Source organism: Eleutherodactylus coqui, chromosome 5 (genome assembly GCF_035609145.1).
Source record: "Eleutherodactylus coqui strain aEleCoq1 chromosome 5, aEleCoq1.hap1, whole genome shotgun sequence".
NCBI classification, from domain to species: domain Eukaryota; kingdom Metazoa; phylum Chordata; class Amphibia; order Anura; family Eleutherodactylidae; genus Eleutherodactylus; species Eleutherodactylus coqui.
The window spans coordinates 18,128,225-18,141,193 of record NC_089841.1 but is presented as its reverse complement, the minus strand read 5'-3'; the positions used below and the strand labels follow the sequence as shown (position 1 = coordinate 18,141,193).

General features: G+C 49.7%; 1 protein-coding gene across 3 annotated transcripts in view; it reads left to right on the top strand.

The window, feature by feature from the left end:
* LOC136628981 (zinc finger protein 585A-like) overlaps positions 1-12,969 on the top strand; it is a 380,809-nt gene that overhangs the window by 199,769 nt on the left and 168,071 nt on the right. For all 3 annotated transcript variants that reach the window (XM_066605057.1, XM_066605056.1, XM_066605059.1), the window contains exons 9-11: positions 3,904-4,007; positions 4,203-4,382; positions 4,465-4,588. In XM_066605057.1, coding sequence (XP_066461154.1) covers positions 3,904-4,007; positions 4,203-4,382; positions 4,465-4,588 — 408 coding nt within the window. The remainder of the gene's footprint in view (positions 1-3,903; positions 4,008-4,202; positions 4,383-4,464; positions 4,589-12,969) is intronic.

Below are 12,969 nucleotides of genomic sequence, written 5' to 3'. Positions count from 1 at the left end.
ATCCTCTCCTGGCCCCTCCAGTCCCCTGGGCCACGTCACCTCCAGCCATCCGGATCCTCTACTTATTGTTTTGGAGCGTCCATTAGCTGCAGTGAATGTTATGAGTGACGTAGGTTTCACTGCCTAGCAGGGAATGCTGAATCCTCTGCAGCCTGCTTTAGTGCACATTCGCGTTTTTTGTTGTTAGTGTTTCATACAGTATAGTATATGATACACTAGCGGTGAGACATTACACATCCGCAGTCGCGCTAAAGCAGGCTGCCGAGGATTCAGCATTCCCTGCTAGGCAGTGAACTCCATGTCACTAGTGACTGGGTACACTGACCCGCAGGAAGCAGAATGCCGGCAATGTGTGCTACGTCACAGGAAGAAGAGGATTCGGCCGACTGGAGGAGCCAGGAGAAGATCATTGAGGTGAAGATCTGGTAAGACTGACTGGGGGGAATAGGTAAGAGGTTTTTTTTTAATGACAATCCTTTAAAGTTTACAGGCCACAAACTTCATGTGTTTTATTTATTTTACACGCTTTTTAGCTGCTCATGTTTTTCACACAATGCTGTGTGTCATGTAGTGGGCAGGAGGAGAGAGGAGAAGGGACAATACCTCTCGATCCCGCCTCTGTCCTTGATCACTGTGCGATATTGCAAACTTAAAGTCGTTAGAATACAGGCTGATTTATACACAGCTTTCCCGGACTTCTGCACGCATGTGAATCAAAAGCTCAAATCATCCCCCTGATCCGTTCTAACGCACTCCAGAGCTCTTCAATACTCCTACAAATAAACCTGCCACCACCAGCTTTGGTATTGGTAAACTGGAAGCCGAATTATGAACACAAACTTCAGCGTTATGGTTTGTTGTAAAACGGACAAGGCTGACTTTTAAATTGCAGATTTAATCTAGAAAAGGCCTCGCAGTGCAATATATCTGATTTGTACAAAAATATAAAAAGGTTGTTCACGGGACATAAGGAAATACAGTAGGATACACAACGCAGATTTTTAAAATAAACTGGGGAAAATAAAAGAAAGATATCGGATTTGGATGTTGGTCCAATGTTCCAATACATGCAGAGTCACTGAAGTGAATGGGACAGCCTTACGCCAAGGCGTATCTCTGTAGGATCTCACAATTTGGGGTCTGTAGGGTCCTACATTATAAACGGACCCTCAGAACACTCCTTACCTTGCTCCCTCTGATGTCACTCTGGAGGGTTGGGGTGGAGTCCTGTATTCCTGGGGAAAAATCATAATTCCCCGTTTTCGGAAAGCCCCCCCTCAAACCTGAATATGGGCGTGGCACATTTTTAGTCCTGATTTTACATATGGTTTGAGCCCATACACGGATGGGTTGGCATCCATATTTTCCCAAATATGCAGTTCTGGGTGCTCTGAGCCTTTTTATTTTGCTTGGCTGGTGAGCCCGATGCTAAATATATAATATATATCTGGCTAAGACCTTCATACGACCAAATATCCTTTATTAAATGATTTCCTTCTGATGTAAAATTGGGCACCAGGATGTCTGCGTGAACCATCCAAGGTGCCAATCCGTGCCAGTGGGTGCCTATTTAGCATCTCCTTGTCAGTAGCAAAGGGTTTTGTGTCCTCCTGTACATCAAAGGCTTGCCAGATACAAAAGAGAGGAATAAGACTTTAGAACACTGAATTCATCCAGCTTTCCCACGGCCTGACAAATGACAACCATAACATGGAAGCTGATATAGGCCCAAGGCCTGACACATACAATGTCTGACAGCCTGAAGTCTCTACACCACCCTGTGCTACTTATCCAGGAAACTGCCATCCAGAACTCATTATGGTGAACAGGGTCTGTCCAGTACCTTATCCTCTGTATAAGAATAGTAAGTCCTAGTGACTGAAGGACCTGATCCCTCTGACCACCAGGATGTAGACTCCTCTGTATAAAAATAGTAAGTCCTAGTGGCTGAAGGACTAGATCCCTATGACCACCAGGATGTAGACTCCTCTGTAGAAGAATAGTAAGTCCTAGTGGCTGAAGGAGCAGATCCCTCTGACCACCAGGTTGTAGACTCCTCTGTATGAGAATAGTAAGTCCTAGCCACTGAAGGACCAAATCCCTCTCACCACCAGCATGTAGACTCCTCTGTATAAGTATAATAAGAGCTACCAGCTGAAGGACCAGATCCTTCTGACCACCAGAAGGTAGACTCATCTGTATAAGAATAGTAAGTCCTAGTGGCTGAAGGACCAGATCCCTCTGAGCACCAGGATGTAGACTCCTCTGTAGAAGAATAGTAAGTCCTAGTGACTGAAGGACCAGATCCCTCTGACCAGAAGGATGTAGAATCCTCTGTATAAGAATAGTAAGTCCGTGCTGCTGAAGCAGCAGATCCTTCTGACCACCAGGATGTAGACTCCTCTATGTAAGAAGAGTAACTCTTAGTAGATGGAGCAGATTCTTTTGACCACCAGGTTGTTGACTCCTCTCTGTAAGAATAGTTAGTCCTAGTGTCTGAAGGACCAGATTCCTCTTACCACCAGGATGTAGACTCCTCTGTAGAAGAATAGTAAGTCCTAGTGGCTGAAGGAGCAGATCCCTCTGACCACCAGGTTGTAGACTCCTCTGTATAAGAATAGTAAGTCCTAGCCACTGAAGGACCAAATCCCTCTCACCACCAGCATGTAGACTCCTCTGTATAAGTTTAATAAGAGCTACCAGCTGAAGGACCAGATCCTTCTGAACACCAGAATGTAGACTCCTCTGTATAAGAATAGTAAGTCCTAGTGACTGAAGGACCAAATCCCTCTGACCAGAAGGATGTAGACTCCTCTATGTAAGAATAGTAACTCTTAGTAGATGGAGAAGATTCTTCTGACCACCAGGTTGTTGACTCCTCTGTGTAAGAATAGTTAGTCCTAGCGGCTGAAGGACCAAATTCCTCTTACCACCAGGATGTAGACTCCTCTGTATAAGAATAGTAAGTCCTAGTGACTGAAGCACGAGATCCCTCTGAGCACCAGAATGTAGACTCCTCTGTATAAGAATAGTAAGTCCTAGTAGATGAAGGACCAGATGCCTCTGATCACCAGGATGTAGAAGATGCAATCCTTTGCAGGGCAGGGTGAGGCTGGCGGGCGCCCCCTGCAGGTTATTTTGGTGGCCATTTGTATGACCTTCAGGATGTTTTCCATCTGTCATCAGGAATGCATTAGTCGTTCCTCGCTAGTGATATTTGTTATCTCTGTGACGGCAGCGTGTAACGGGTTTCGCTATAGAAGCGGTCGGCCTACTTTCTGCTGCAGATTGGGCCCAGACGGGATACGGCGGTGTAAACTTTACTGAGGTTTGTGCGGCTTATTGGATGCTGCGATCCGGACGCTGGTAAACGTTTAGGTCGTGGAGTCAGTAAGTAATTAGTACAGAGAAGTAATTAGATGGGAATGGGCTCATCTTCTCACTCCTTTTCTGGAGGAGCCACGGGCATGGCTTGATAGGCATTCTGCCAGGACAGCCCGGGGCGTTACAGAGGGCCCCCGGCTGCCATGACACCTGCACGGCTCCCTGCGATCTCATCCCATTTAAATGGCGCTATCAGAATTGACAGCTTATCGGAGTTGGTATCAGCCGCAGTAAACAGCCGGCGCTCGCGCTGTATGGAGGGAGATCGCCGCGCGTTCATACATACCCCGACGCTGCAGGACGTACATGTACTACCTATAGCACTAAGGGGTTAAAGGATTCCAGCAAATGTTTTTATAAAATTTCTTATTAAATGAATTCCTAATAAAGTATTTCTAAGGTTCTCCCACATTAAATGCTGCTATTATAAATCCTACTTGTCCCTCAAAATACCGGCAGCTGAACTTGGAGATGTTGGTTTTTGTGGTTTTTACATTGGTTCATATTGTTTCCATTCAGGTCCCTACAGGATTCATTCATCAAAGATGGAGGACAACAGAAACAAGATGGCGGAGAGTGTATTCAACCTCACCCTAGAGATACTCTTCCAGCTTACTGGGGAGGTGAGAGACTCTGATGATGTCACATTACATCATTCTTATCTATGGTAATAACAGATGATGTCACTGTAGAGAGGAGAGATTCTGGTGATGTCATATGTCATGCTTATCTATGGTAATGACTGATGATGTCACTGGAGAGGTGATGGACTCTGGAAATGTCTGCAGTGATATTTATAAATGTCTCTCCATATACAGGATTACACAGTAGTGAAGAAGACCTCTAGTGATGGCTCTCGGGCCCCTGTGTGTGATGGATGGGGAAGACCCCTGAGCCCAATCATGGGGCCCCCACTTCACCCCCTGATACACGAGGACATCAATGTACAGAAGATTCTAGAACTCACCAACAAGATGATTGAGCTGCTGACTGGAGAGGTGATGCTGCAGGGAATGCTGGGACATTATACAGTAACAGCACTGGAGGCTTCTGGGTAATGACTGTATATTGTGTTGTCAGGTTCCTATAAGGTGTCAGGATGTCGCTGTCTATTTCTCCATGGAGGAGTGGGAGTATTTAGAAGGACACAAGGATCTGTACAAGGAGGCCATGATGGAGACCCGCCAGCCGCTCCCATCACCAGGTAATGGATGTATTTAGGATCATAGCTGTGGAGGGGTGATGTGGGGCATGTGCCCCTGGTGCTTGTAGGCAGGAAGTGGGGTGTGAGCCAGGCAGGACACTGTGCTAGTTGTATTAGTAGAGCCATTCACTACACAGTTGTTGATTAAAGTCAGTATAATCAGAAGGCCTACATATCACCAGTACACATTTAGGCCCCCGGCACACGGGCGGAAATTCCGCAGCAGGATTTCCCGTAGAATTTACACCCGTGGAAGCTGCCATAGGATTGTGTTAGAAAGAATAATCCTATGCAGACGGCAGTGAGGAAAACAAATCGCAGTATGCTCTTTTTCGGTGCGGGGCTCTGTGAGCTCTGCACAGAAATGTCACTCCCTGACTGGCGGCTCGGCTCCGTCATGTGCCTGCTGGCCGGCAGCCAGCACATCAAAGAGCCGGAGCCGCGCTGGTCCCTGCAGGGGGTCGGGTCCCACTGCGAGAATTCTCGCAGCAGGATTAGACACGGTCGTCTGCAGGCGGCCTCATTAGTTGCTGATATGTAAGCAACCCGGTCTACAGTGACACTAGTCAGCGACTATATTGCGGATGACTACTATATCAAATGGAATGTGTCCACAGAAGATCTCGGCTCCACCAGCCCTACTGCTACAGTAGCCGTCGGCTGTGCAGGGCTGGAGAGGTGCCTTGGCCCATGCTATCCCGTCCCCCAACTATCCCCACTAGCTCCTCCGCTTTGTATTTAGTTCCTGCAGGACCGGAGGAGGAGGTATCTGGCATCACCAGTAAGAGCTGCTAGGTTGTATCTACAGAGTGGATATCCAGCTTGGTGGGACTTGTGAGTGATGGTGGCCAATAAAACATCATTGTCTGTCTTTATTGTTCTCTAAGTTTTATATTGGTAATTCGTGCAACCCCTCTAAATTGGTGAAGGGGTCACCAGTACGGCTGTGGCTACATGGAGACTCTGGCCACAATACTCTTCTCATTGGGATGTAATGGCCGTCAGTACGGTTGTATCGCAGTTTGCTGTGACCCTACAGTTACATGAAGCCGGGCTAGTTTGGACTGCTTGTGATTGTCGGGGCGTGGGGGGGGGGGGTCAAACTACAAGCCACAATGTATTCCCATTCACAGAAGTAGTGGATGAAAGTTGTGCCGTTGATATCACCTATCTGGGTGTCAGGAAAGCCTTTGTACAGTTTCACATTAACCCCTTAGTGACGAAGCTTGTTTGTGCCTTAGTTACGGAGCCAAATTTTGGAAATCTGACATGCGTCGTTCAACATAGCATAACTCCGTAAAGGCTTTGCATATCCCAGTGATTCTGACATTGTTTTTTTCGCCACACGTTGTACTTCATTTAGGTTATGAAAATAGACCGATATAATTTGTGTGTATTTATTAAAAGTACCAATATTGGAAAAAATTTGAAAAAAAATTGTCCTTTTTTTCACATTTTTAACTGTAATATCTTAAATATGTCCAAACACACTGTACAAAGTTTTGATAGGATATATAGTTCCACCTGTTTTCTTTATGCTTTAAGATTATGGAAAATGGCGAACACGTGATCAGGAACCGCTCAATGCGGCCCTCCGTGAAATCTCCAGGCTCTCGGCTAAGTTTTGTAGCCAGGAGCTGGGAGATTTTGAATTTCCCGGGGAAATTTTTTTTGCGAATGCGTCCGCCATTTTGGCGACGGATGCGTGTGCAAAAGCTAGGATAAGGTCCGTGGATAAATCCAGGGGCCTTACGTACGTCATTTCATCCTCCCTCACGGATATGATCTGTGGGGGGAGATGAAACGAAAGCTTTTTTAACTTTTTTTTAAACTTTTTTACACTTTTTTTAAACTTTAAATGATCACATGCTGGGTGACATCCATCTACTCCTGGCTACACGTGGCAGCCAGGAGCAGAGGGATTTTGAATTTCACGGGGCTCAAGCCCTTCTGTGCACGCGCCCAATGATTGACATCGGGCGCTCATGCGCAGAAGGGAACTTCGGGTCCCGGAATACCAGGGACATCGCGGAGGACCCGAGGTGAGTATTTTCAGATCCATGAGGGGAGGTGAAACTGGAACTTTTATTTACTTTTTTTTTTACTTTTTCGCAATCGCCGCTATCCACTGGATAGCGGCGATCGCGGACCAGGGGACCGCTCACATCTCCTGGTTCCCGGCTACCTTCAGGAGCCGGTAGCCAGGAGATTTTGAATTTGCCGGGGCTCCCGGCCTTCTGCTCATACCCGTGACATCATACGTCTGGTGCGCATGCACAGAAGAGCGGCGACGGGTCCCAGAGGACACATTCACCGCAAAACATCTCGATCAAGGCGGGTGAGTACTTTAAGCTGCCCTGATGGATACCTGCGGGCACCTACAGCATGGAGCTGTCACGTCCTCAGCCAAGTGGGCATTAATCCTAAGAGGACGCATATTTCTACGTCTTCTAGGATTAAAGCCCACTTACTGAGGACGTAGAATGCCGATGGGGCCGTCACTAAGGGGTTAAGATGAATCTCTGAGCTCTTATTGGCTGCAGTCCCTGTGATGTCCCATAAACCGTGCGGGACTGCAGCTGTAAATTGTCAGCCATTGATGCCTCCAACCTACCATCTGGGTTAGGGGCCATTTTATTCATCTTTGATTCGCTATTTATCTTTTATTTCTCCTAGCAGCTATTAGGCAGGCAGGGGAATGTATTTATTGTAAGGATTCTATGGAGCACAAAGAGTCTTAGAGGCTGTACTGATGGGCGATGAAGTTATTTATCACATATCTAATAGAGCATTATCAATTGCTCAGTGAGAGTCTATTCTTTCATCCCCCAGTGGGTGTAATCAGCACTGAGGAGTGTGAGCTGGCAAGTCCACCAGCCTCTTGTGTACCTGGCTTTATTAGAAGTCTGACAGACCATAATTTCCAAGGTTTGCTCCACATTAATACCCGGAGTAGAGGACATTGATACTAGAGATGAGCGAACGTACTCGTCCGAGCTTGATATTCGGGCGAATATTAGGGTGTTCGGGATGCTCGTTACTCTTAACGAGCACCACGCAGTGTTCGGATTACTTTCAGTTTCCTCTCTGAGACGTTAGCGCGCTTTTCTGGCCAATTGAAAGACAGGGAAGGCATTACAACTTCCCCCTGTGACGTTCAAGCCCTATACCACCCCCCTGCTGTGAGTGGCTGGGGAGATCAGATGTCACCTGAGTATAAAAATCGGCCCCTTCCGCGGCTCGGCTCAGATGCCTTGTGAGTTAGCTGAGGGAAAGTGCTGCTGGTGCCGGAGCTGCTGTAGGGAGAGCATTAGGAGTTAGTGTAGGCTCAAGAACCCCAACGGTCCTTCTTAGGGCCACATCTAATAGTGTGCAGTACTGTGTTAGCACTGTATTTTTTTTTTTTTTCAAAATTGGATCTGCAGAGCATTGCGCCCTGCAATAGGGACAGAAGTGGTGGTTAGGCAGGGAGAGTGTTAGGAGTGAGTGTAGGCTTCAAGAACCCCAACGGTCCTTTCTAGGGCCACATTTAACCGTGTGCAGTACTGTCCAGGCTGCTGTTAGCAGTGTTGCATTTTTTTTTTTCTCAAAACCAGCTGTGCAGACCATTGCACCCGGCATTAATACTACAGGGATAGAATTGTGTAGGCAGGGCCAGAAGACATATATTATTCATTGAATAGACGCGGTGTGGCTTTTCCTTTGAAAAACAAGGGAAAAAATTCTATTTCGCCTGCCTCTGACAGTCCTCAGGGCTCTGGGTACGTGTGTGCTGCGTGCAGAACGTAAAAAAAAATCAGACGCAGCCAGCTACGTTTTACTGCAGGCTTGCGCCAATTTCTTTCCTGCATGGGAAATCCCTGATCTGCTGTAGCGAATAACTTTGTATCACTGCAGTTCTGTGACACATTTGCAGGGCCACAACACAGTTATTAAACTTAGTAGTATTCATTGAATACACGCAGTGTGGCTTGTCCTTTGAAAAACAAGGGAAAAAATTCTATTTGGGCTGCAGGCTTGCGCCAATTTATTTCCTGGCTGGGAAATCACTGGTAATACAGCATGCTGAGGGGTAGGGGTAGGGGTAGGCCTAGAGGATGTGGACGCGGCTGAGGACACGTAGGCCCAAGTGAGGGTGTGGGCACAGGCCGAGCTCCTGAGCCAGGTGTGTTGCAGCCGACTGCTGCACGATTAGGAGAGAGGCACGTTTCTGGCGTCCCCACATTCATCGCACAATTAATGGGTCCACGCGGGAGACCTTTATTAGAAAATAAGCAGTGTGAGCAGGTCCTGTCGTGGATGGCAGAAAGTGCTTCGAGCAAGCTATCATCCACCCACAGTTCTGCGCCGTCCAGTGCTGCAAATCCGAATCCTCTGGCTGCTGCTCCTCCTTCCTCCCAGCCTCCTCACTCCACTACAATGACACATGCTCAGGAGCGGGAAGACTCCCAGGAACTGTTCTCGGGCCCCTGCTCAGATTGGGCAGCAGTGGTTCCTCTCCCACCAGAGGAGTTTATCGTCACTGATGCCCAACCATTGCAAAGTTCCCGGGGTCCGGGGGATGAGGCTGGGGACTTCTGGCAACTGTCTCAAGACCTTTCAGTGGGTGAGGAGGACGATGACGATGAGACACAGTTGTCTATCGGTGAGGTAGTAATAAGGGCAGTAAGTCCGAGGGAGGAGCGCACAGAGGATTCTGAGGAAGAACAGCAGGACGATGAGGTGACTGACCCCACCTCGTGTGCAACGCCTACTGAGGACAGGTCTTCAGAGGGGGAGGCAAGGGCAGCAGCAGGGCAGGTTGCAAGAGGCAGTGCGGTGGCCAGGGGTGGAGGCAGGGCCAGACCGAATAATCCACCAACTGTTTCCCAAAGCGCACCCTCGCGCCATGCCACCCTGCAGAGGCCGAGGTGCTCTAAGGTCTGGCAGTTTTTCACAGAGACGCCTGACGACCGACGAACAGTGGTGTGCAACCTTTGTCACGCCAAGATCAGCCGGGGAGCCACCACCAACAGCCTCACCACCACCAGCATGCGCAGACATATGATGGCCAAGCACCCCACAAGGTGGGACGAAGGCCGTTCACCACCTCCGGTTTGCACCGCTGCCTCTCCCCCTGTGCCCCAACCTGCCACTGAGATCCAACCCCCCTCTCAGGACACAGGCACTACCGTCTCCTGGCCTGCACCCACACCCTCACCTCCGCTGTCCTCGGCCCCATCCACCAATGTCTCGCACCGGACAGTCCAGCCGTCGCTAGCACAAGTGTTGGAGCGCAAGCGCAAGTACGCCGCCACGCACCCGCACGCTCAATTGTTAACCGTCCAAATTTATCAGCCTTGAGATGCTGCCGTATAGGGTTGTGGAAACTGAGGCTTTCAAAGCTATGACGGCGACGGCGGCCCCGCGCTACTCAGTTCCCAGTCGCCACTACTTTTCCCGATGTGCCGTCCCAGCCCTGCACGACCACGTCTCCCGCAACATTGTACGCGCCCTCACCAATGCGGTTAGTGGCAAGGTCCACTTAACTTGGGACACGTGGACAAGCATAGGCGGGCAGGGCCACTACATCTCCCTGATGGCACATTGGGTGAATTTAGTGGAGGCTGGGACAGAGTCAGAGCCTGGGACCGCTCACGTCCTACCCACCCCCAGAATTGCGGGCCCCAGCTCGGTGCTGGTATCTGCGGCGGTGTATGCTTCCTCCACTAAACCACCCTCCTCCTCCTCCTACGCAACCTCTGTCTCGCAATCAAGATGTGTCAGCAGCAGCAGCACGTCGCCAGCAGTCGGTGTCGCGCGGCATGGCAGCACAGCGGCGGGCAAGCGTCAGCAGGCTGTGCTGAAACTACTCAGCTTAGGAGATAAGAGGCACACGGCCCACGAACTGCTGCAGGGTCTGACAGAGCAGACCGACCGCTGGCTTGCGCCGCTGAGCCTCCAACCGGGCATGGTCGTGTGTGACAACGGCCGTAACCTGGTGGCGGCTCTGCAGCTCGGCAGCCTCACGCACGTGCCATGCCTGGCCCACGTCTTTAATTTGGTGGTTCAGCGCTTTCTGAAAAGCTACCCACGCTTGTCAGACCTGCTCGTAAAGGTGCGCCGGCTCTGCGCACATTTCCGCAAGTCCCACACGGACGCTGCCACCCTGCGCACCCTGCAACATCGCTTTAATCTGCCAGTGCACCGACTGCTGTGCGACGTGCCCACACGGTGGAACTCTACGCTCCACATGTTGGCCAGGCTCTATGAGCAGCGTAGAGCTATAGTGGAATACCAACTCCAACATGGGCGGCGCAGTGGGAGTCAGCCTCCTCAATTATTTTCTGAAGAGTGGGCCTGGTTGGCAGACATCTGCCAGGTCCTTGGAAACTTTGAGAAGTCTACCCAGATGGTGAGCGGCGATGCTGCAATCATTAGCGTCACCATTCCTCTGCTATGCATCTTGAGAGGTGCCCTGCAAAGCATAAAGGCAGATGCTTTGTGCTCGGAAACGGAGGTGGGGGAAGACAGTATGTCGCTGGATAGTCAGAGCACCCTCCTGTCTATATCGCAGCGCATTCAGGAGGAGGAGGAGGAGCATGAGGAGGATGAGGAGGAGGGGGAAGAGACAGCTTGGCCCACTGCTGACGGTATCCCTGCTGCTTGCCTGTCATCCTTTCAGCGTGTATGGCCTGAGGAGGAGGAGGAGGAGGAGGAGGATCCTGAAAGTGATCTTCCTAGTGAAGACAGCCATGTGTTGCGTACAGGTACCCTGGCACACATGGCTGACTTCATGTTAGGATGCCTTTCTCGTGACCCTCGCGTTACACGCATTCTGGCCACTACGGATTACTGGGTGTACACACTGCTTGACCCATGCTATAAGGAGAACCTTCCCACTCTCATTCCCGAAGAGGAAAGGGGTTCGAGAGTGTTGCTATACCACAGGACCCTGGCGGACAAGCTGATGGTAAAATTCCCATCCGACAGCGCTAGTGGCAGAAGGCGCAGTTCCGAGGGCCAGGTAGCAGGGGAGGTGCGGAGATCGAGCAGCATGTACAGCCCAGGCAGTGCAACAGTCTTTAAGGGCCTGGACAGCTTTATGGCTCCCCAGCAAGACTGTGTCACCGCTCCCCAGTCAAGGCTGAGTCGGCGGGAGCACTGTAAAAGGATGGTGAGGGAGTACGTAGCCGATCGCACGACCGTCCTCCGTGACGCCTCTGCCACCTACAACTACTGGGTGTCGAAGCTGGACACGTGGCCTGAACTAGCGCTGTATGCCCTGGAGGTATCCTGCGGCTTGCTTGTCCTGCGGCTAGCGTCTTGTCAGAGAGTGTGTTTAGTGTGGCTGGGGGAATCATCACAGATAAGCGTACTCACCTGTCAACCGACAGTGCCGACAGGCTAACACTCATCAAGATGAACAAAGGCTGGATTTCCCCAGACTTCTCTTCTCCACCAGCGGACAGCAGCGATACCTAAGCAATACGTAGGCTGCACCCGCGGATGGAAGGATTGTTCTCTATCACCATCCAAAACGGGGACATTTCTGCTTCATCAATCTGTGTATTATATTCCTCCTCCTCCTCCTGCTCCTCCTCCTGAAACCTCACGTAATCACACTGAACGGGCAATTTTTCTTAGGGCCACAAGGCTCACTCATATAATTTTTCTAAAAATTTTTTATACGTTTCAATGCTCTTAAAAGCGTTGGAACTTTAACTTGAACCAATTTTTCGTTAAACTGGGCTGCCTCCAGGTCTAGTTACCACTTAAGCCACATTAACCAAAGCGATTAATGGGTTTCACCTGCCATCTTGGTTGGGCATGGCCAATTTTTACTGAGGTACATTAGTACTGTTGGTACACCAATTTTTTTGGGCCCTCACCTACAGTGTAATCATAGCAATTTCTATGTTCTTCGCCTGCACTCATGGTACAGAAAGGTGTGTGGGGTTGGCCTACACTTTAGCTACATAAATGTAACTTGGGCCTTGGCTATACTGCAGCTACTGGAATGGAACTAAGACTGCGCTCCCACTATACTGCTGCTTCGGAATTGTTCCTGGGGCCTGTGTAGGCTGCTACTATTACTTAAATGGAACTTAGACTATGCTCCTCCTATACTGCTGCTTCGGAATTGTTACTGGTGCCTGTCTTGAGTGCTACTATTACTGAAATGGAACGAAGACTGCGCTCCCACTATACTGCTGCTTCGGAATTGTTACTGGGGCCTGTCTTGAGTGCTACTATTACTGAAATGGAACTAATACTGTGCTCCCCCTATAATGCTGCTAGTGATATGTTAGTGGGGCCTGTCCCAATGCTACGGCTGAAATGTTACGAATTATGGGCTCTGCCTATACCGCTGCTAATGGTATGTCTCTGGGGTGTGGAAA